Here is a 25,140-nt window from a genome sequence, read left to right as displayed (position 1 = left end):
CGAAGATTTTGTAAAAGATTATATTTGTTCAGCTGCAATCTGTTATAAAGGTTTCAGTCTGGTTTTAAAGCTCTTCACAGCACTGAAACTGCACTTTGGAAAGTTCTTAATGATCTTTTATCAGCCACTGATCAGGAGACTCCGCTGTGCTTTTGGATCTGACCGCTGCCTTGACCACAGCATCTTGACCTCACCATTGGAGCATGGTGGCATCAAGGGCGCTCTATTAGACTGGTTCAGCTCTTTTATTAAATCGCATTATTACATTTGGGGCTTATATTTGACGGCAATGTGACCTTTGAAAAACAGCTGAGCTCAGTTGTACAGCGGTCTTTCTTCAAACTGAGGCTTTTATCTAAGGTGAGATCATTTATATCTTTTAAAAACCTTGAACGGGCGATCCACGTTTTCATGACGTCCCAGCTGGATTATTGTAACTCCTTATATGTTGGAGTTAGTGGGACCTGCCTGGCAAGACTGCAGCTGGTCCAGAAAGCTGCAGCTCGTCTTCTGACACAAGCTCAAAGACATTTATCGTCCCAAAAACCATATATACGCTGGTCCCTCGCTGTAACACAGTTCACCTTTGGCGGCCTCGCTGTTTCGCTGATCTTTTTTGTGCAATTTTGCATGCTTTTGTTATGTACAGCGCATTGTGTTCTGCGTCCTGATTGGCTGTAGACCATCGTCAGTCAATCTCGTGCCGTGTCTGCTGTACAGTACAGAATGTGTTCAAATTTACAGCAGTGTGACTCTGCAGTGCTGCACTGTATGTTTGCACGTTTTGTCCCCAACAAACAACAATGATGACGAGACGTTTTGCACCTGTGGTAGCAGCCAAAGGCAGAGGAAGATGCTGACCATCATAGTTTCAACAAGGAGGCAAAAAGGTTGTAACTGTCCACAACAAGAACATCGTAAGGATGGAGTCAGCTTTGGCTTTGTGGCTCAGTGACTGCAGGAAAAAGAACATCGTGCTGGACACCAACATTATCTGCAGAAAAACTCAAAAGCTTTATGAAACTTTACCTGACAGCGAGGAGCCCAGGCCATGGACGAGTGCTCCTCACACAGAACCAAGCTCATTTAATGCCAGCAAAGGCTGATTTGACACATTTCAGAAACACTTTGCTTTCATTCTTTAATAATGAACTTATTTTTCTATGAAAAAGTTTTCTATGAACCTTGTTTAAACAAGAGAGAAAAGTGTGAAAATGTTCACGCCTGTCTGAGAAAAGTGTAGAAAGTGTGCAGTGAGGGTTTAACTGCCTTAAAACTTCTATAATACTTGTAAAACATAAAGCTGCTACTTCATTCTGAGACTTATTTTTAGAACGTAACTCGATAAACCAGCGACCGCAGTACTGTATTGTGTTTATTTTGAAAACTCTCAACAGGATCTTCAGATTTATTTTGAAAGCTTTATCTGGAAAACACAAACACATAAGCAGGAAACAAAGAGTGTGATATGAAACCATAGACGTTTTCATATGGTCATCATATATACATCGTTCTATCGAACAGCCCCAGCTCCTGCTGTCAGTCTCTGTAAATCTGCTCTGAAAACACATTTGTATTCACTGGCTTTTAATACAGCATGAGAGTTATTTGATATTTGATGTGTGATATTAATATTAGGAGTTATTTTAATAGTTATTTTGGATGCTTGTACAGCACTGTGGTCAACACTGCTGCTGTAATTAATGTGCTATAAACACATAAACAATCTGCAGTTAAACATCCAAAACTAAAGATGTGATCGCTGCCTTTAGAAAATGTGCTGATGCACAAGATATCAGCTCCATTAAGGTGGAATGTGGCCGTGTTAGAAACATGTTGGAAGAAGTTTGAAGCTGAAACTGTGAAGCTGAGAGTGAAAGAGCTCCAGCGTCTGTCACAGGAAACTTTCTTATTTCCACACTGATGAAAGCATCAAGCTTTGATTTCCTGCTGCTTTTATTGAGTCACACTGTGAAACTGAGCCACAGCTGAACCAGCATCCCTGTACAGCAGACACTTACAGCGCTTGGCTGCTTCCATTGAACCCTCTGCACAGAGCTTCAGTTTCCTCTTCTGGTCCCAAAGTGCAGAACAACAAGGTTTCAAACAGCTTCGTTCCAGCAGCATCAGCCACAGACATGCAGAGAGAATCCTTTGGTTGTGTTGTGCGTTTGCATATCTGCTGTGTTGCTTTGTGAGGATGGATCATCTACTGCAGCTCCAGATAAACAAGCTGGACCTGAACCTGGTAGCTTCACTTAGAAGACACTTGTGACGGGAACGTGTGACAAGTTTTGTGCAGACAAGTGTGGATTTAGAGTGTGGGACGAGCTCTCCACAGTCTTTGTGGAGATCCACATTCTGCATACTGCCTGTGAGAAGCTGCAGACATTTGTCCTCCAAATCCACTGAGCAGCTGCTCGTGGTGGTATTAGCTTCATGTGTGCGTGTTAGCATGAAGCCTCGGTCACACTCTGCTGTGGACACGGTCACGGACAGCTGGACACCTGATGGACGAGTCGTCCTTCCTGTTAAACTTCTTTGAGCATGAGAAGAGCATGAGAAGCTCATGAGACGGCCGTCTGCAGGCTGGATGTAGCACCACCGCAGAGACGTGCTGCAGCTCTGTTTAGTTACCCAGCTGACAGCAGAGGCTGTAGTTTACTGTTACCAACATGGAAAACTGAAGCTTCACCAGCTGGAGCTACAGAGCTGGAGAACAAAGGAGACTGAGAGGCCAGAATGATGTGGGAGGAAACATCAAGAGCCTGTTTGAAAGGAGACACATGTGGATGCTGTGCCAGTCTGTGGTCTGTCAGAAGTCAGCTGAGTCACACTGCAAGAAGCTGCAGAATCTCAGAGGAGGAGATTTGGAAGTGTTTGTGGGACAAACTGGACTCAAAGAAAGAAGATGTTTGTGAAGTCTTTGGTGGAGGTGAGCAGTGTGAAGCAGAACACATGCAGATGAATCAGGAGGTCAGCATCAGTGTCTCCTTGTGGTGGATGGCAAAAGAATCGGAGCCAATGCTCCCGTCCACCCTCGGCATGAAGCAGTGCTGTTTCTGAAACAGGAGGACAAGTCCAGAGAAGACAGAGGAAGCAAAGATGAGGGTGGGACAGGACAGCAGGACTTCCTTCAGACCTGCAGCTCCATCACACTGCTGTAGGTCCTCTTCATCACACATGTACCTGCAGCCTGTCTTCGAGTCCAGGAGTCACCTCCACACAGTGTAGAAGCCTCCTGTGCAGACCATGGAGTCCAGCCTCTGTCAGGGAAGTCGGCACTAAAGCCTGAAAGACTTCAATCTGTCTCTGCTCCACCCGAGAAAGACCAGCACCGTACTTGTTGTGCATTCAAGGAGGGAACATCAGCGCTGCATCGTGGGAACAACACCGCAGGAACAAAGACACAGCACGGCCGATGAAGGACGAGGACAAAGGAAAGGTGAGTGAGAAGACCCCGGTGGTGTGGACGGACCTGCAGGGGCTCCAAGACTGAGGAGCAGAGACGTCCATGTACCAGCTGAGGATGCTGCAGTGATCCAGGAAGCTCGGTCCAATCTGAGGCCGTGTGAACTACGTGGACCACAGTTTCTTCACAGACTTCAGCCACGTGAACATCTGGAGATCCAACAGTGCACGAGCTGTGAGCCATCAGCTGTTTCTCTCATCAGCTGCTGTAATGAGAGCTGCTGGAATCATCTCGAGCAGCAGGAAATCACTGATGTTGTTTCTAACCAAAGATATGGGACTGAGCTCCGCTGAGCTCCTTCTACTTTCATCCAGATAGAAACTGCTACAGTCTGCTGATTATTGCTTTGCCTCCATAACACGAGCTCTTCATCCTGTTCTTCACTCCCATTGGTTCTTTGTCTGCTTGTTTTTACAACAGTAGTCTTCTGATTGGTCAAAGAAGACAATCAGCTGTGACTAAATGTAGCTCCTACAGCAGTGATGGGAATAACTACTGAAGCTAATCCAGTATCAAAACTCAGGAATCAGCAGCTCCCACCTCGTTTTCTTTCAACAACTATTTTTAGCTGCTGTGTTTTTGTGTTTCTGCAGACCTCAGACATCCTGCTGCTCTGGACAACTTTTTCATTCTTTTTCATCATTATTTTGCTTTTCTTTTATTATTATGTTATATGTATTAATATGTGAAACACTTATTCTTTGTGTTTTTGCTTTGCTCCTGTCAAACTGCTTTAATAAAATCTGCTGCAGTCTAAACTGTGGGCATTCCCTTTTTAACCCTTTGTGAAACAATAAAGGTTTAAATCTGAGTATTCATCTATGTTAGTGTTTAATGAGTGTAATAGGTTGCTTTGGCCTTTCCCAGTAATATCTTCCCTTGCAGTCTGTGGTCCAGGCTTCTAAAACCATCCCAGGTTAACAAGAACTACAATCTAGAGGAGAGCTGCCATAACAGGTGTGACTGATGAGATCTGACCTGCAAGGTTACTCAGGTTTGTTTGTATCAGGACAAGCAGGGAAGCCGCCTGGACGTCAAAGTAGTTAGAGCTGGGCGAGTGTCCTCACCCACATCGGCTTCACAACTCTGCATCATCTACTGAGTGAGACTCAGAGCATCAGAGATTAGAAGGTCTACAAAGAGCTGAACCAGACTTCCTGTATAAAGGTTTTAGTTCCACAGATCGACAGTGTCAGCACAACTAAAACGTGGAGACTGACCTCAGAGTTTCAATTTGATGTTGTGGATTCCCCAGAAGAACACACAGCTGCTTCACTCCTGAATCCTGCAGCTTGTTGGAGCTCAGGTCCACCTCTCTGGGATACAAAGGGTTGAGCTTCAGCACTGCTTCCAGATAATCACAGCTGATCTCTGACAAATCACAGTTCTTCAATCTGTATAAAGAATGAAAGATGTAAGTTTATTAGACAAAGTGTGAGCTTGAAATCATTCAGTGTTTCATCATCTGTTCAGAGCTGAAGAAGGCTCAGAATAGAATAGAATAGAATAGAATAATCCTATAATTTTCCCACAAGGGGAAATCTGGTTGTAACAGCAGCCAGAAAGACACATATACAACAGGGAGGTGTGGAATGGGATGCGGGCCATCACTGGCCTGAGACAAAAGAGAGGTGTTGGGATGGATGGGGATGTCGAAAGTGCTAACAACCTAAATCTGCACTTCAATAGGTTTGACTGTTCTGCGTCTCCTGTCTCCACACCCAGCTCTTCCCATCTTCTCCTTTCTCCTCCCCCCTCTCCTGCCCCCTCCACCCTGTCCCTCTCAGCAGATGACATCAAAAGAGAATTGGGCAGACTCCACTCCAGAAAAGCTGCTGGCCCTGACGGTGTCAGTCCCAGGACCCTCAGGTGATGTGCTTCCCAGCTGTCTGGAGTTCTACAACAGATCTTCAACATGAGTCTGGAAATGCAGAGAGTCCCATCACTCTGGAAGACATCCTGCCTGGTTCCTTTCCCTAAAAAGATCAACCCGTCGACCCTCGGTGACTACAGGCCAGTGGCTCTGACCTCACATGTCATGAAGACGCTAGAGAGACTCATCTTGAAACATCTGCGTCTGCTCGTGGAGCCCTGGCTGGACCCCCTACAGTTTGCTTATCAACCCCGTATCGGCGTGGAGGATGCCATCATCTACCTGCTGGACCAGGCTTATTCTCATCTGGACATTGTTGGGAGCACTGTGAGGGTCATGTTCTTTGACTTGTGCTTTTAACACAATCAGACCATCACTGCTGGGGAATAAGCTCACGGAAATGCAGGTGGATGTCCCACTGCTAGGTTGGATTACGGACTATTTAACAAGTCAACCACAGCATGTCCGACCAATGTTCCCTCTAATTTTTCATGTGTCTGAGCGAACACACAAACCCCCTGAGCGGTCCTTTGGACCACTGTGAGCGACAGCAGACGTGTGCACTGTGGTCACGCCAGCATCGAATCCATCCAAGTTACATGGTTTATTAAAATAATCAAATTACAGCATTTACATTTATTTTAGACTACTTTCAATTAACTGCTTTAGCCCACTTACAATGAAAATAAAAAAAAATCTTGTTCATGACCTGTGTAGTATCTTAATACTATTGGAAGTAAAAATAACTTGGACTCCGAATTTGAAAACACAACTTTCTTTTTTCTTTTTTTTTTTTTTATCTAAAGCTCTGACCTGTATTATGAGTCTGTGGTCTGGGAGAGAGTCTGTAACTCTGTCTGCAAAATACAGTAAATAAAGACCAATGTTGGGCAATTAATTATATAGTTCTTTAAAAAAAGTTACTGAGTTTTGCAAACAACAAAGTTTTTTGCAGCTGTTTACCTAAAAACAAACATTTCAAACTATTTACAGAACAATCAGCTGTTCTGCATCAAATCTGATGCCACACAAATTATTTGTGCCACTCCAAAAATAATTTCTGTCCACTATGAGATTAAGGAGAACAACAGCCTGATACCTGCAGGCCTGACAGCAGCAGATGTATCACTGCTGTAACACCTGTAACATTCAGCAGTCGCCTCATTGTTCTGACACACACAACAAAACTATTGACTACACTACACACTAACTACACAACATCTCAAATCTCTTACATCTCAAAACACAATGTAGCTGTTACTGTTCTGTGAGTCTATTTTGCAAGTGGTATGATATGCCCATGTAGAAAGGATGGCACTGCAACGCTGGACTTGCCCTTACTCTGGGCTCCCTCTTTATTCTGGCAACTGGTACAAAGAACACAGCACACAGTCTTCATTAACAGTGTGCAAAGCAACTGCAACATTCAGTTCACCAGCTTGGGAGTTTTTTTCCTTTTTCTTTCTAAACATAACACTTAACAAATTACTAAGATATATTTATACAACACAACATCAACAAAGTCTTTCTTTTAAAAGTTCTAGCTGAAACCAAACCTGTGATCGTATAGTAGCAGTATTATTTATTTATTTTTCTCCTTGTGGTAAATGAGTGATAAGATACATTATATCTGTTTTTCCTAACCAACAACAAAAACAACATATAAAAACAGCTTTTCTATTATAAAACAATCATTGCTACTTTATTGGGGAGCGATCTCACATTCCCCGTAATAACAAATGGAATCACTGGCCGGTACCTCCTAACTTTACTGCGACACCCGATCCCGGCCCGAGAACCGTGTCTCTTCCTCCTCACAGGGGATGTTGGCTCGCAGGGCGGTAGGCAGGGCAGCGGAGGCCCTGAGGGCAAACAGCTGATCCCTGCTGTAAACAATGGGAGGTCGGACCTCCACTCACTCTCCGGACACAGATGCCGTGAAAAATGTGATAAAGAACACCATTGTCCCTAAAACTCTGAGCTCCATTGTGGGGGACAGCAGTCCACAATAGAAAAACAAAAACAAGAAACAGAATGTAGAAGTTTAGAAAATGGAAACTCCAAACAGCTGAAGCCAACAGGAAGCAGCTTCAAACAAACACAACAAGAGAAAAAACTCTGAATGTTTCACATTAAAGTCGTACATTTCTAACAAGAGTATTTTAAAGACAGCGTCACTGATGATCATCTTCTGCCCAGTAAAACTTTGGTTTTCCACATGTGAGTGTTAATGATGCACAAAGACTGTGAGTGCAAAGAGGGAGCGAGGAGGATGACAGAGAGATGGTACAGGAGCATCAAGAACCCGGCGAGGAAATGAGCAGAAGGACTTTGGGGCCTGTTGGATTGAGGCTTTCACAGAGACGTGTTTGACTGGACACCACCAGGACAGACTTTTAATCCCAGGATTTGGATGAGCTTTCTGTCTTTATGGTCACAAATGATGCTGTAACTCTGTGACTGTCCTGGAACTGTCAGCAGTGTGGTTACGTCCTTTTGACCTGAGTTTCCACAGCTCTTATAACAGCAGTGTACATTCACCTGCAGGCACACGCTGCCTCTGCTTCAGCTCTGTTTATGAAGCACAAACTGCAGGAACCAAACTCAGACTGGCTCATTTCAATCATGTCTGCTTACAAAGACACTTTGAAACTCTTATCAGTATGTTTCCTGTCCTACTAGGAGGGATCAAACTCTGGACCTTTGTTGTGGATCAGTGAAGGATGCTTAGAAATCCCTCCTGCTGCCTGAGCTTGAACATCATCAGCACTTTAACACTGAGCAGAGGGACGTGGAAAAGGCCTTCTGTCTTTATCTGACTCAACTGTTTCCTTATGTGGGCTGAAGGAAACACCGTTGTAGACTGTATTTATATGAAACATGCATATTTAATGCATTTAATGTATTTGAACCATATTTAATGCATATTACAGGATGTAACAGCTGCATATGTGTCAACAATAATGGCTTTGATTTTGCCCCCTATGAACATTTCTGTAGATCCGCCCCTGCAGCAAACGTGTGTGAGAGCAGCCACGGCCCGCTCCTCCATGGTTTCATTCACACTCATCTCATACTGAACACACACACTTTGTAGGAATCATCAGTACTTTGACTGTTTCTCAGGTTAGCTTCAGGTTAGCCATTTAGCATTTCTCCAGTCTGAGTCACAGAGCGTCACATGACGTGACAGAAGCTGATTGGTCAGCTGCAGTGATGGTGGTGGAGCAGCATTAATGATGACGCTGTAGAACAACAGGAACACGGGGATATCAGACTGTTAGTGGGTTTAGTCATTCCTGCTGCACTTTGTCCTTCTTATTGAAGTGACCTGCTGAGAGCTCACACTGTTCTCTGTAGAAATGATGTCAGTCTGACTCGTCACATGTTTGGAGGCGTGTTTGATGTTTGCTCTTCTGGAAACTCTCAGTATCAAATATGGAAGATGCAAAGGAGACACGCTTCAGTCTGTATGGGCCCATTTCTACATGTTTGTACATCAGCTTATCAAATCCTGTCTGCTGTCTTCATTTATTGCTCTTCACCTGCTTCACTGTCACTGTGTGGGCGGAGCTGCCTGAGCCCCGCTGTTAGGTTTTGTATTGTTGATTGTCATTTATGCTTAGAAATATTTAACCATATATTCTTAGAGGTGTATAATAAATTGTGTACTGATAGGATGTGTGATCTTTAGCAGGCTGCAAAGGCTTGGTGTGTATTCCACACTGGAATGCACACCTGCATCCTGGGAGCATGGGAAGAGGTCGTACCTTGTTTTATTGTTTTATGGCAGGATAAACGTATCTATATCTGTTTTAGGCTAAGTGCCTTTTGTTTAGATGAACTGTTGAACTTCCAGACCAGCAGGTTTAGGGAAGTCATTTATGGGGTCACACTCTGACCCCCCACACACACACACACACACACACACACACACACACACACAGTATTTTTTGTTCACATGTATACCTATGTAGACGTCATATGTTAATGACCCTATGCATATTCATGTAACCACAATAAAAGGAGTGCAATGGGGAACGACACTTGGCTCCAGGCAGGTCTCCCTCATGCATAACTTTCTGCTTCTTAATTCAGATCAAACTGAGGTTATTGTACTCGGCCCTGAAAAGCTTAGAAATATGGTCTCTAAGCAGATTCTTACTCTGGATGGCATTACCTTGGCCTCCAGTAACGCTGTGAGGAACCTTGGAGTCATTTTTGACCAGGACATGTCCTTCAACGCACATATTAAACAAATATGTAAGACTGCTTTCTTCCATTTGTGCAACATCTCTAAAATTAGAAATATCCTGTCTCAGAGTGACGCTGAAAAACTAGTTCATGCATTTATTACTTCCAGGCTGGACGACTGTAATTCATTATTATCAGGATGTCCAAAAAACTCCCTGAAAACCTTCAGCTAATCCAAAATGCTGCAGCAAGAGTCCTGACAGGGACTAGAAAGAGAGAGCAGATTTCTCCTGTTTTGGCTTCCCTTCATTGGCTTCCTGTTGAATCCAGAATTGAATTCAAAATCCTGCTCCTCACATACAAGGTCTTAAATAATCAGGCCCCATCTTATCTTAATGACCTTGTAGTACCATATCACCCTATTAGAGCACTTCGCTCTCGCTCTGCAGGCCTACTTGTTGTTCCTAGAGTATTTAAAAGTAGAATGGGAGGCAGAGCCTTCAGTTTTCAGGCCCCTCTTCTGTGGAACCAGCTTCCAGTTTGGATTCAGGAGACAGACACTATCTCTACTTTTAAGATTAGGCTTAAAACTTTCCTTTTTGCTAAAGCATATAGTTAGGGCTGGACCAGGTGACCCTGAATCCTCCCTTAGTTATGCTGCAATAGACGTAGGCTGCCGGGGGATTCCCATGATGCATTGAGTTTTTCCTTTCCAGTCACCTTTCTCATTCACTATGTGTTAACAGACCTCTCTGCATTGAATCATATCTGTTATTAACCTCTGTCTCTCTTCCACAGCATGTCTTGATCCTGTCTTCCTTCTCTCACCCCAACCAGCAGATGGCCGCCCCTCCCTGAGCCTGGTTCTGCCGGAGGTTTCTTCCTGTAAAAAGGGAGTTTTTCCTTCCCACTGTCGCCAAAGTGCTTGCTCATAGGGGGTCATATGATTGTTGGGTTTTTCTCTGTATCTATGAAGCGCCTTGAGACGACTTTTGTTGTGATTTGGCGCTATATAAATAAAATTGAATTGAATTGAATGAGTAACAAGAAGAACTTTGCCTACTTCGGGTCTTGCTTGCTGTGTAATTATATTGTCTTCAACGTTCCAGCGAATAGGTTCAAGCTACAAACCTATCACCCGCCCACACAGAAACATCTCCTCTCTGGAGCTAAACTTCTGCTTCATCTCCAACTCTTTTCTTCATCCTCCACTTCTCTTTTCTCTTCCTCAGTGTTCTGCAGCCACAGAGTCTCACAGCCGTTACCACACCCATACCTGAGCAGCTAGCATTACCCAGCATGCCGTGCAGCAGTGTCAGTTTGTAGAAGTGCAAGAATTCCTGCTCCAAACTGTTTCACAGAGTGCTGTGTGCCGTGACCTTTGACCTGCTAAAGACAGTCAGCTGTGGATTATTCATTGTTGTGTCTGATACTTAGAACTGTGAGGAAGAAGCTACACAGTTAATCAGGGTCCCCTCTCTCTGAATCAGGAAAGGTGGGCAGGCCGCGTGTGGGCCGCGGGCCATACGTTGAGTATCACTGTTTGAAATGTGAACATTGTTCTGCTGCAGTCAATGGACTAAACCAGAGAAGAAGAAAACAGACTTTACCATGAAGATCCTCAGTGTGGATCAGTATAATATCAGCCTGATGTCTGCAGTTTAGTGTCAGCACAACTTTCACATCATATTCATCTCAGCACAACTAAAACATGCTGACTGACCTCAGAGTTTCAAATCGACATCGTGGATTCTCCCGAAAACCACACAGATGCTTCACTCCTGTATCCTTCAGGTTGCTGTAGGTTCCACTCAGGTCCACCTCTGTGGGATACGAGGGGTTGGACTTCAGTGCTGCTGCCAGATATTCAAGGCCAATATCTGACAAACCACAGCTCTCCAATCTGTATAAAGAATGAAAGATGTAAGTTTATTAGACAAAGTGCTTGAAATCATTCAGTGTTTCATCATCTGTTCAGAGCTGAAGAAGGTTCAGAATGTAGAAGTTTAGAAAATGGAAACTCCAAACAGCTGAAGCCAACAGGAAGCAGCTTCAAACAAACACAACAAGAGAAAAAACTCTGAATGTTTCACATTAAAGTCGAACATTTCTAACAAGAGTATTTTAAAGACAGCGTCACTGATGATCATCTTCTGCCCAGTAAAACTTTGGTTTTCCTCATGTGAGTGTTAATGATGCACAAAGCCTGAGTGCAAAGAGGGAGCGAGGAGGATGACACAGAGATGGTACAGGAGCATCAAGAACATTAAAGTCTGGCGACTAAATGCCTCACTCCTAAATGACAGCCAGTTTTGTGAGTTCATACATACTGAACTAAATACTTACTTGCAGTTGAACACAACTCCGGAGATATCGCCTTTAACTCTCTGGGATTGCGCCAAGGCATACATTAGAGGTCGCATAATATCATTTGCAAGTGACAGGAAGAAAAGAAAAGAGGCTAGGCGGTGTGAATTGGAGGCCAAAATTAAACACCTAGAGCAACAACACAAAAAAGCACGGACAGCCAATTTGCTTTCCGATCTTAAAATGTTACGTACTGAGCTTAATAGTTTAATAAACGAGAAAATTGAGGGAAAATTGAGGGCAATTTCAGATTCATTAAACAAAAGTAGGGCTGCTCGATTATGACAAAAATGATAATCACGATTATTTTCACTGAAATTGAAATCTCGATTATTTGACGATATTTATTTAACCCTTTAAGACCTACTATAGAACCAAGTCCGCCAGAGCTTATATTATTTTTTTACATGTTGTAGTGCCATTTGTGGGAGCATTTCAAGTTGCTATACAACTGTTATAGCCCATATTTTAATAATATGTATGCATTAAGTCCATAGTAACTACATTAATTGCAAAAAAGTGCAATAAACTACAAAAAAATTGTAGGCAGAATCACAGTGAAGAGAACTAAACTGGGGAACTAATACTATAATAAATCATGAAGACACGGAAAGCTATGGCTAAGAATACAAAAGACTGGGCATGAAAATATGGAGGGTGGGAACACAGACGATGCGACACAGAGACATGAAACACAGAGACTAAATACACATGAGGGATGATCAAGTTCCAAACATTAAAACTGTCAAAACTGCAGGGGGGATTGGCTGTTCCAAACCTGAAATATTATTTCTGGGCAGCTCAGATGAGACCCCTGACTGTATGGGTGCGGGATTTGTCTGAAACTCAGTGGCTAAACATTGAGAAGACAATGTGCGAAAGATCATTGGAATCCCTGCTTTGTTCTAACATTTCAATTAAAAATGTGCATATGGGGGAACGGACGAGGGTCACACTAAAGATTTGGCGTAGAATCAAACAATCATTTGGTCTTCCGAAAGAAATTTCAATGTTATCAAGCCTCTCCTCCCTGCAGGGTTTTTCTCCTATTGTGGAAGACTCTGGCTTCAGAGCATGGTCACATAGCGGGCTTCATCAACTTTGTCATGTTGTGAGGAATGGGCACCTGAGCTCATTTGAACAGTTGAGGTCAGTTTCGGCTTCCTTCTTCTGACTTTTTTAGATTTCTGCAGCTAAGAAGCTTTTTGACAAAACATAAAGAATGGAGGCAAGTTTTGGAGCCCTCACCCATTGAGGAAATATTTCTAAAAATATTTCAAAGTAATTCCTCCCCAAAATTAATCAGTCATTTTTATAACACATTTATGAGTTTCAATACAAATGCAACTTTGGATATTAAGGCAAGGTGGGAAGCTGAGACTGGCACTCAAATCTCAGAGGACACCTGGGAAGAGGTGTTCGGTGAAGCCCATCTGGTGACTAATTCTGGGCTGTGGAGAGAATTTAAATAGAAGGTGGTCATGAGATATTTTAGAACCCCAGAGATAATTGCCAAAATGAAGCCTACAAATCCTGACACCTGCTGGCGAAATTGTGGTACTTCTTTAGGAACCCACTCACATATATTCTGGTCATGCCCAAAAATCTGCTCACTTTGGAATGACATATTTAAAGTCCTCAGTACAGTTTTCCAACAACCATTAACAAAAGACCAACAGTTAGCCATTTTAGGAGTCTTACCAAAGGGTTTTGCGGGAAAAACAATAAAACGTATCTCTTAAGAATCTTGCTTACAGCAGCACTAAAGTGTATCACTATTAAATTGCTGAATCTTGACCCACCTTCATATAATATGTGGATTGATAAAGCAAGAGAAATTTACCAGATGGAGGAAATAACATCTGCTCTGCGGATTCAGAGAGAATAGTTTACTGAGCGTTGGCGACCCATACATGCTTTACTGTTTCAATAATTTAGCATAGGTCTGTTTCGTTTTGTCCATTTACGGCTAAGTTTGTCACATGTTATTTAATATTACATAAAGTTTTTGTTTTGTTTTCTTTTTGTTATGTTGTTGTCTGTTTGTTTGTTTGTTTGGGTTTTGTTTTGCTTGGGTTTTGTTTTGTGCTTCCTAATTGCAGTTCTTATTTTAATCTACATTTCTGCATTGCAGTTCCTGTAACTGTCCTACTTGTGAACATCGACAAGTACAAGTTGCAATGTTGTAAATTATAATAAAAATTGAGTATAAAAAAAAAAGAACATTAAAGTCGTACATTTCTCATAAAAACAGGACAAAGACTTGAAAAAGTCGTGTTTTTCCTTCCAGGAACCACATGGCTTCACTTTTAAAGGTGAAGTGTGACAGAAATGGACATATTTGAAGTCCAACACCTTTTTCCAGTCACATTATTAAAGCAGACAAACTACAAGCTCATTTTCATTGCAACAAGTCATCTTCTGACCTGGACTAACAACACTGGTCTCTATGTGCAGCTGGCTGTGAGACCAGTGCTCAGGGAGCGTCTACAAAGTGCAACACTGAAAGAACATCACACACTCATTTGCTTCCAGCACTTTCACACAAACATCTACTGTCATTATTGTCACCAAACTCTGTGGATCCTTTATTGCAAATTCAAATGGGATCAAATGGTCAGACAAAAGAGGGTTATGAGGAAATATGATGAAATGTTGTGTATTAGCAGCAACTTATTGAATCATTTTCCTCAGAAACCAAACAAAATGATTGACAAACATCTTTTTACAAACTCAGTGTTGGACTTGGATCAGCAGGATAAGCTGATGTTTAAAGGCATTTGAGTCTCGCTGTATGAGAGTCCAGTTCTTACTCAATATTTATGGATGATGTTCTTTCAGTGTTGCACTTTGTAGACGCTCCCTGAGCCTCACAGCCAGCTGCACATGGACCAGCTGACATTACCCAGCATTAGAGGCGGCTGTAAAAAATTCATGTTCCCATTTAAATGGTTTTAATTTGAATAAAACGATGTTGATTCATTCAATCCTGAATCGATGTTTAATATAAATGTATTTTGCCAGAATCTCAGGTTAAAGCTCACAAACTATTTCAACAAGCAGCAAACAGATAAAACAGTAAATGAGAGCAGCTAAACACACAAAGATGGAAACACAGCGTGGATCGTTCACTCGACGGCACGTACACGGACACGCCGTCGGGGCTGAAAGTGGACAGCTCACAGATCCTGAAGCTGCAGGTTTCATCTGTCTCCAACCAAAACTGAGTGAAGCAGCAGCAAAAGAAGATCCAAACTCTGCTTCACGTTTGATCAATATGCTCATGAATTCTCTCTGACTTTGGCTGTTCCTGCCTGCACAGCTCTCTCTCTCTCAGTGTACTCCAAGAACAGCTTCAAACATCTGTTTCTGCATCATTCACTGTTTATTAGCCACCAGTCTGCTGTTGTGTTCAGTGCTGTCGGCCTCTGACAGTAAAGCCTCATTTCTGCTGTTCCATGGAAACTTTTTAAAATGATGACAGATTACAAACTCTCAGCTGTGTCTGTAATCAAACCTCTGTAACTTTGCTTCACTTCAGCAGCATCAGCTCATGTTCACATGTTGCTTCATGGTTTGCTTCAGTTTTTGATCGACTGCAGAATATTTTGAAGGTTATCTGCTATAAAAAGCCAGAAGAGGAAAATCTGCTTCATGTGTTTCTGTTTGATCCTCAGTGACTTTGACACAAAGGCCTCTGCTGTGATGATCACACCTCTGATCAAGTCTCACAGTGTCACAACTGATAAATGATCAGAGTTAGAATATTTCTGACTGTCTGCTGTGTGCCGTGACCTTTGACCTGCTAAAGACAGTCAGCTGTGGATTATTCATTGTTGTGTCTGATACTTAGAACTGTGAGGAAGAAGCTACACAGTTAATCAGGGTCCCCTCTCTCTGAATCAGGAAAGGTGGGCAGGCCGCGTGTGGGCCGCGGGCCATACGTTGAGTATCACTGTTTGAAATGTGAACATTGTTCTGCTGCAGTCAATGGACTAAACCAGAGAAGAAGAAAACAGACTTTACCATGAAGATCCTCAGTGTGGATCAGTATAATATCAGCCTGATGTCTGCAGTTTAGTGTCAGCACAACTTTCACATCATATTCATCTCAGCACAACTAAAACATGCTGACTGACCTCAGAGTTTCAAGTTTACATCCTGGACTCTCCAGGAAACCACACAGATGCTTCACTCCTGGATCCTGCAGGTTGTTTCCCCACAGGTCCAGCTGTCTCAGATGGGAGGGGTTGGACTTCAGTGCTGCTGCCAGATAATCACAGCTGATCTCTGACAAACCACAGCTCCTCAATCTGTATAAAGAATGAAAGATGTAAGTTTATTAGACAAAGTGCTTGAAATCATTCAGTGTTTCATCATCTGTTCAGAGCTGAAGAAGGTTCAGAATGTAGAAGTTTAGAAAATGGAAACTCCAAACAGCTGAAGCCAACAGGAAGCAGCTTCAAACAAACACAACAAGAGAAAAAACTCTGAATGTTTCACATTAAAGTCGTACATTTCTCATAAAAACAGGACAAAGACTTGAAAAAGTCGTGTTTTTCCTTCCAGGAACCACATGGCTTCACTTTTAAAGGTGAAGTGTGACAGAAATGGACATATTTGAAGTCCAACACCTTTTTCCAGTCACATTATTAAAGCAGACAAACTACAAGCTCATTTTCATTCCAACAAGTCATCTTCTGACCTGGACTAACAACACTGGTCTCTATGTGCAGCTGGCTGTGAGACCAGTGCTCAGGGAGCGTCTACAAAGTGCAACACTGAAAGAACATCACACACTCATTTGCTTCCAGCACTTTCACACAAACATCTACTGTCATTATTGTCACCAAACTCTGTGGATCCTTTATTGCAAATTCAAATGGGATCAAATGGTCAGACAAAAGAGGGTTATGAGGAAATATGATGAAATGTTGTGTATTAGCAGCAACTTATTGAATCTTTTTCCTCAGAAACCAAACAAAATGATTGACAAACATGTTTTTACAAACTCAGTGTTGGACTTGGATCAGCAGGATAAGCTGATGTTTAAAGGCATTTGAGTCTCGCTGTATGAGAGTCCAGTTCTTACTCAATATTTATGGATGATGTTCTTTCAGTGTTGCACTTTGTTTGGCACAAAATGAAATTATTTGGCCTCTCAGATGCTTTTAGAGATTCCCAAATGACTGATGATGACATCTCTGGGGTCTGATTGATAGAAAAAAAATGTCTTTGAGACCTTTTGTAACTGACAAACTCTTCATCTGCTAACAACACTGAGTTGAATCTCCATGGCTGATAGTTGGAGCAGGCATCAGGAATACACATTGAAAAAACAAGAGGAGAAATCACCAGTGTCTTATAATCACATTCTGTAACTAAAGGGAGACGTTTTTCTATACAAATATATGTTTTATGGACATTAGAAAAAAAGAGTATTGATGTGAAGCAGGATTATGAAATCTCCATACATCAGCCAGCCCATAATTATCAAGAAAGCTCTGAATGACGCATGCTGACTTTGGACTAAGTGTACTTTTGTGTGAACTGTGGTCCATAGCAGATAATGAGCAGTTTAGGTCTCCCTCAAAGATGATATTGTGTGATGACATATTGGGGAGCCGCGCAAAGACATTAGTGAAAAATCTGTGATCGTCCCAATTAGAGGCGTAGATATTTGCTAAGATCAAAGGAAAACCATAAACTATATTTTCTGCACTTAAAATCCTGTAATTTTCTCATAAATCGACAGTGCGGCTTATGGATGAATTCTGGTTGTGCTTACTGACCTCGAACCGATTTTATGTGCTACACGGCGCTCAGAAACCTTTCAAAAGATGTTTTGGTACGACTTTGCTCAGCTACGAGGCCGCACCGCTTGATGGATTGTTGGAGCATTACAGCTACGAGGAGCCTCGCGGAGTGATACGTACTCTGCTTCAACGTAATATTACTGTATTGAGTGTGTATAAGGACCATAAATGGCACCTGTAAGAGACACGGTTACAAAGAGGGTTTCAAACTCCAGGCTGTCAGTCACGCAGTAGAACCTGGGAACAGAGCAGCTGCTTGTTATTATGCTCAGCGTCTGTTGGTTTACATTTTGACTGCACGATTGTGAGCTTTTTGTTATGCACAAAAACAACAGTTTTCTTTTATTTATGGAGCATTATTATTTAATAAATGCTGATCATTTATTTCTGAGTAATTGTTTCATGTACATCTACGCTGTATGTTAATAAATGTGCCTGTGTGAGATTTGGGACACAGCTTTGACTAAGAACTCTCTTTTTGTTCGAACTTTCTGGCTTTAAAAATATCGAGATATATATCGTATATCGCCATCCAGCTAAAGAATATCGAGATATGAACTTTGGGTCATATCGCCCAGTCGTAATATTGCAATAGGTTGTCCGTTAAACTCAAGCGGGGCTTGGGCCCTGGCACGGCGTAGCCACACAATCCTGGTAGTAGTGACGCTCGGCTATGACGGCGTGCGGGTTACCAGCTGGCTTTCTCAGGATAGGGCTCCTGTGTGAGCGGTCGACAATAACGTCTTTATCCATACCCAGCACTTCACGTAGTAGCACGGATACGGCCGTGGAGGAGCTCGAGTCCAGGCCCTCTGGGATCCCTATGATGTGGATGTTAGCTCTTCGCTTCCTGCCTTCATCACATTTATCCTTCAGGTCAGACAGCTCCTCCTTCATACTCTCTACTGTAGACTGCAGGGTGGTCACCTCATCGCTCCACATTGACAGCCCATCCTCAGCTTCTTTCACTGTAACCTTTACTCCATCAACTTCGCCGCACGTCGCCGCCATGCTGTTAGCGATCTCATTTCTCAGTCCTTGCACGTCAGCCCTTATATTGTCAAAATCTTCTTTCAATGCATTTCTGACTTCTTCTTTTAACAGCGTACTAATGTCCTCTTTAATGGATTGAAGAAGCTCCAGTTTTAGAGCAGTAGGATCCACATCACGCGCGTCTGTTGAGTCTGCTCTTCAGCGGCCGTAGAGCTGGACGCTGCCCTTTGGCCATCATCGATACTCTCGCCCGAGATCGCACCGGGGCTAAAATATTCACCTGCTCAGCTGTTTTTGATCAGTTTGAGCCTGTGTGGTTTGATCAGGTGGAGGAACGATGTGATGCTATAAAGACATCATCTTGTCCAAATGATGTTGTTCCAACACGTGTTTAAAAAGATTTTAAAGGTTGTTGGTTCCGACATCTTAGCGATTTTTAACAGCAGTCTTAGTTCAGGTGTTGTACAGCCTGTTTTAAACATGCTGTTGTACAGCCTGTACTAAAAACCTGATCTGGATCCTCTGTCCGCTCAAACTTCAGGCCTATTTCAAAGCTTCCCTTCCTGTCGAAGATTTTGTAAAAGATTATATTTGTTCAGCTGCAATCTGTTGTAAAGGTTTCAGTCTGGTTTTAAAGCTCTTCACAGCACTGAAACTGCACTTTGAAAAGTTCTTAATGATCTTTTATCAGCCACTGATCAGGAGACTCAGCTGTGCTTTTGGATCTGACCGGTGCCTTGACCACAGCATTTTGATCTCACCATTGGAGCATGGCGGCATCAAGGGCGCTCTATTAGACTGGTTCAGCTCTTTTATTAAATCGCATCCAGATTCAACGACCTCCACCACACCTCTCACCCCCCTTTCCTCCTCCCTGAAACTCAGAATACACACTCAGGATGTGAGCCAACAGAAGCCCAGGAAAGCCCCCGGACCAGATGGCGTCTCACCCTCCTGCCTCAAAACCTGTGCTGAACAGCTTGCTCCCATCTTTACTCGCATCTTCAACAGATCCCTGGAGCTGTGTGAAGTTCCCTCCTGCTTCAAACGCTCCACCATCATCCCTGTTCCCAAGAAACCCACCATCACAGGACTGAATGACTACAGACCTGTCGCCTTGACGTCTGTGGTCATGAAATCCTTCGAACGACTGGTGTTAGCCCATCTGAAAGACATTACAGGCCACCAGCTGGACCCTCTGCAGTTTGCCTACCGGGCAAACAGGTCGGTGGATGATGCAGTGAACATGGGGCTGCATTACATCCTGTAACACCTTGACCGCCCGGGAACTTATGCCAGGGTCCTGTTTGTGGACTTTAGTTCGGCTTTTAACACCATTGTGCCTGAACTTCTCTCCTCCAAACTCTCCCAGCTCATCGTGTCACCAGCTACCTGTCAGTGGATCACCAGCTTCCTGACAGACAGAAAGCAACAAGTGAGGCTGGGGGAGATCACCTCTGAAACCCGGTCCCTCAGTATTGGTGCCCCTCAAGGATGTGTCCTCTCACCACTACGGTTCTGCCTCTTCACTAACGACTGCACCTCCAAGAACTCGGCTGTCAAACTCCTAAAGTTTGCAGATGACACCACTGTCATTGGCCTCATTCAAGATGGTGATGAGTCTGCATACCGGCAAGAAGTTGAGCGGCTGGTACTCTGGTGCAGTCAGCACAATCTGGAGCTGAACACTCTTAAGACTGTAGAGATGACAGTGGACTTCAGGAGACATCCCTCAACTCTGCTCCCTCTCACCATATCAGACAGCCCTGTGTCAACTGTGAAGACCTTCAAGTTCCTGGGTACAACCATCTCCCAGGACCTGAAGTGGGAGACCAACATCAACGCCATCCTCAAAAAGACCCAGCAGACGATGTACTTCCTGAGACAACTGGGGAAGTACAGTCTTCCACAGGAGCTGCTGATCCAGTTCTACACTGCGGTCATTGAGTCTGTCCTGTGCTCCTCCATCACAGTCTGGTATGGAGCAGCCACTAAACAGGACAGGAGCAGACTGCAGCGGACTGTACGGGCAGCAGAAAGGATCATCGGCACGTCCCTGCCCTCCATCCAGGATCTGTACCTCTCAAGAACCAGGAAACGGGCAGGGAAAATCATCACAGACCCCTCACACCCTGCACACAGACTTTTTGATCTGCTGCCCTCTGGCAGACGGTACAGAAGCCTGCAGACCAGGACCACCCGACACAGGAACAGTTTCTTTCCCCTCGCCATCTCCCTTCTTAACCGTTGACCTGTCACACTGCTCCCACTGCCAGACTGCAGCTGCACCTTATGTACATTTTGTAGTATTCATTCCACCTCATTCATTTCTGTATTTTATGTATATACGTTTAGATTCGTTATTTACAGTTGGTTTACACAGCTTTGTGTATGTATGTGTAATGTGTATATATAGACATGTGTGTGTGTGTGTGTGTGTGTGTGTGTGTGTGTGTGTGTGTGTGTGTGTGTGTGTGTGTGTGTGTGTGTGTGTGTGTGTGTGTGTGTGTGTTTTACATTGCTGTGCTTGAGAGCCACCATCTACCGGAACCAAATTCCCTGTATGTGTCTGCACATATACTTGGCCAATAAACACGATTCTGATTCTGATTATTACATTTGGGGCTTATATTTGACGGCAATGTGACCTTTGAAAAACAGCTGAGCTCAGTTGTACAGCGGTCTTTCTTCAAACTGAGGCTTTTATCTAAGGTGAGATCATTTCTATCTTTTAAAAACCTTGAACGGGCGATCCACGTTTTCATGACGTCCCAGCTGGATTATTGTAACTCCTTATATGTTGGAGTTAGTGGGACCTGCCTGGCAAGACTGCAGCTGGTCCAGAAAGCTGCAGCTCGTCTTCTGACACAAGCTCAAAGACATTTATCGTCCCAACAACCACATATACGCTGGTCCCTCGCTGTAACACAGTTCACCTTTGGCGGCCTCGCTGTTTCGCTGATCTTTTTTGTGCAATTTTGCATGTTTTTGTTTTTTACAGCGCATTGTGTTCTGCGTCCTGATTGGCTGTAGACCATTGTCAGCCAATCTCGTGCCGTGTCTCCTGTACAGTACAGAATGTGTTCAAATTTACAGCAGTGTGACTCTGCAGTGCTGCACTGTATGTTTGCACGTTTTGTCCCAACAAACAACAATGATGACGAGACGTTTTGCACCTGTGGTAGCAGCCAAAGGCAGAGGAAGATGCTGACCATCATAGTTTCAACAAGGAGGCAAAAAGGTTGTAACTGTCCACAACAAGAACATCGTAAGGATGGAGTCAGCTTTGGCTTTGTGGCTCAGTGACCGCAGGAAAAAGAACATCGTGCTGGACACCAACATTATCTGCAGAAAAACTCAAAAGCTTTATGAAACTTTACCTGACAGCGAGGAGCCCAGGCCATGGACGAGTGCTCCTCACACAGAAGCTCATTTAATGCCAGCAAAGGCTGATTTGACACATTTCAGAAACACTTTGCTTTCACTCTTTAATAATGAACTTATTTTTCTATGAAGGTTTGAACTTTGTTTAAACAAGAGAGAAAAGTGTGAAAATGTTCATGCCTGTCTGAGAAAAGTGTAGAAAGTGTGCAGTGAGGGTTTAACTGCCTTAAAACTTCTATAATACTTGTAAAACATAAAGCTGCTACTTCATTCTGAGACTTATTTTTAGAACGTAACTCGATAAACCAGCGACCGCAGTACTGTATTGTGTTTATTTTGAAAACTCTCAACAGGATCTTCAGATTTATTTTGAAAGGTTTATCTGGAAAACACAAACACATAAGCAGGAAACAAAGAGCGTGATATGAAACGATAGACGTTTTCATATGGTCATCATATATACATCGTTCTATCGAACAGCCCCAGCTCCTGCTGTCAGTCTCTGTAAATCTGCTCTTAAAACACATTTGTATTCACTGGCTTTTAATACAGCATGAGAGTTATTTGATATTTGATGTGTGATATTAATATTAGGAGTTATTTTAATCGTTATTTTGGATTCTTGTACAGCACTGTGGTCAACGCTGCTGCTGTAATTAATGTGCTATAAACACATAAACAATCTGCAGTTAAACATCCAAAACTAAAGATGTGATCACTGCCTTTAGAAAATGTGCTGATGCACAAGATATCAGCTCCATTAAGGTGGAATGTGGCCGTGTTAGAAACATGTTGGAAGAAGTTTGAAGCTGAAACTGTGAAGCTGAGAGTGAAAGAGCTCCAGCGTCTGTCACAGGAAACTTTCTTATTTCCACACTGATGAAAGCATCAAGCTTTGATTTCCTGCTGCTTTTATTGAGTCACACTGTGAAACTGAGCCACAGCTGAACCAGCATCCCTGTACAGCAGACACTTACAGCGCTTGGCTGCTTCCATTGGACCCTCTGCACAGAGCTTCAGTTTCCTCTTCTGGTCCCAAAGTGCAGAACAACAAGGTTTCAAACAGCTTCGTTCCAGCAGCATCAGCCACAGACATGCAGAGAGAATCCTTTGGTTGTGTTGTGCGTTTGCATATCTGCTGTGTTGCTTTGTGAGGATGGATCATCTCCTGCAGTTCCAGATAAACAAGCTGCACCTGAACCTGGTAGCTTCACTTAGAAGACACTTGTGACGGGAACGTGTGAGAAGTTTTGTGCAGACAAGTGTGGATTTAGAGTGTGGGACGAGCTCTCCACAGTCTTTGTGGAGATCCACATTCTGCATACTGCCTGTGAGAAGCTGCAGACATTTGTCCTCCAAATCCACTGAGCAGCTGCTCGTGGTGGTATTAGCTTCATGTGTGCGTGTTAGCATGAAGCCTCGGTCACACTCTGCTGTGGACACGGTCACGGACAGCTGGACGCCTGATGGACGAGTCGTCCTTCCTGTGAAACTTCTTTGAGCATGAGAAGAGCATAAGAAGCTCAGTGGACACTGTTCAGGGTTTTAACTCTCGCTTTCACTTCAGCTTCACCAACAACAGCACAAGCAGAGCAGCCCACTGCCTGCATGGCTGGGACAGCGCCCCCTGGTGACTGTAAACCACTACAACATGTAGACGGCCGTCTGCAGGCTGGATGTAGCACCACCGCAGAGACGTGCTGCAGCTCTGTTTAGTTACCCAGCTGACAGCAGAGGCTGTAGTTTACTGTTACCAACATGGAAAACTGAAGCTTCACCAGCTGGAGCTACAGAGCTGGAGAACAAAGGAGACTGAGAGGCCAGAATGATGTGGGAGGAAACATCAAGAGCCTGTTTGAAAGGAGACACATGTGGATGCTGTGCCAGTCTGTGGTCTGTCAGAAGTCAGCTGAGTCACACTGCAAGAAGCTGCAGAATCTCAGAGGAGGAGATTTGGAAGTGTTTGTGGGACAAACTGGACTCAAAGAAAGAAGATGTTTGTGAAGTCTTTGGTGGAGGTGAGCAGTGTGAAGCAGAACACATGCAGATGAATCAGGAGGTCAGCATCAGTGTCTCCTTGTGGTGGACGGTAAAAGAATCAGAGCCAACGCTCCCGTCCACCCTCGGCATGAAGCAGTGCTGTTTCTGAAACAGGAGGACAAGTCCAGAGAAGACAGAGGAAGCAAAGATGAGGGTGGGACAGGACAGCAGGACTTCCTTCACACCTGCAGCTCCATCACACTGCTGTAGCTCCTCTTCATCACACATGTACCTGCAGCCTGTCTTCGAGTCCAGGAGTCACCTCCACACAGTGTAGAAGCCTCCTGTGCAGACCATGGAGTCCAGCCTCTGTCAGGGAAGTCGGCACTAAAGCCTGAAAGACTTCAATCTGTCTCTGCTCCACCCGAGAAAGACCAGCACCGTACTTGTTGTGCATTCAAGGAGGGAACATCAGCGCTGCATCGTGGGAACAACACCGCAGGAACAAAGACACAGCACGGCCGATGAAGGACGAGGACAAAGGAAAGGTGAGTGAGAAGACCCCGGTGGTGTGGACGGACCTGCAGGGGCTCCAAGACTGAGGAGCAGAGACGTCCATGTACCAGCTGAGGATGCTGCAGTGATCCAGGGAGCTCGGTCCAATCTGAGGCCGTGTGAACTACGTGGACCACAGTTTCTTCACAGACTTCAGCCACGTGAACATCTGGAGATCCAACAGTGCACGAGCTGTGAGCCATCAGCTGTTTCTCTCATCAGCTGCTGTAATGAGAGCTGCTGGAATCATCTCGAGCAGCAGGAAATCACTGATGTTGTTTCTAACCAAAGATATGGGACTGAGCTCCGCTGAGCTCCTTCTACTTTCATCCAGATAGAAACTGCTACAGTCTGCTGATTATTGCTTTGCCTCCATCACACGAGCTCTTTATCCTGTTCTTCACTCTCATTGGTTCTTTGTCTGCTTGTTTTTACAACAGTAGTCTTCTGATTGGTCAAAGGAGACAATCAGCTGTGACTAAATGTAGCTCCTACAGCAGTGATGG

General features: G+C 43.8%; 1 protein-coding gene across 1 annotated transcript in view; it reads right to left on the bottom strand.

Annotated features, from left to right (window-relative positions):
• The window catches only part of LOC146642816 (ribonuclease inhibitor-like), a 191,849-nt gene that overhangs the window by 154,173 nt on the left and 12,536 nt on the right, over positions 1 to 25,140 (bottom strand). The window contains exon 5 of the mRNA XM_085399324.1: positions 4,693 to 4,866. Within this exon, the coding sequence (XP_085255450.1) occupies positions 4,693 to 4,866 (174 nt within the window). The remainder of the gene's footprint in view (positions 1 to 4,692; positions 4,867 to 25,140) is intronic.

The sequence above is a fragment of the Rhamphochromis longiceps genome, linkage group LG23 (genome assembly GCF_057381845.1).
Source record: "Rhamphochromis longiceps isolate RC_006_pf linkage group LG23, R_longiceps_female_GT1.1, whole genome shotgun sequence".
Lineage (NCBI taxonomy): Eukaryota > Metazoa > Chordata > Actinopteri > Cichliformes > Cichlidae > Rhamphochromis > Rhamphochromis longiceps.
The sequence above is the reverse complement of the archived record's forward strand: the minus strand, read 5'-3'. Positions and strand labels throughout refer to the sequence as shown.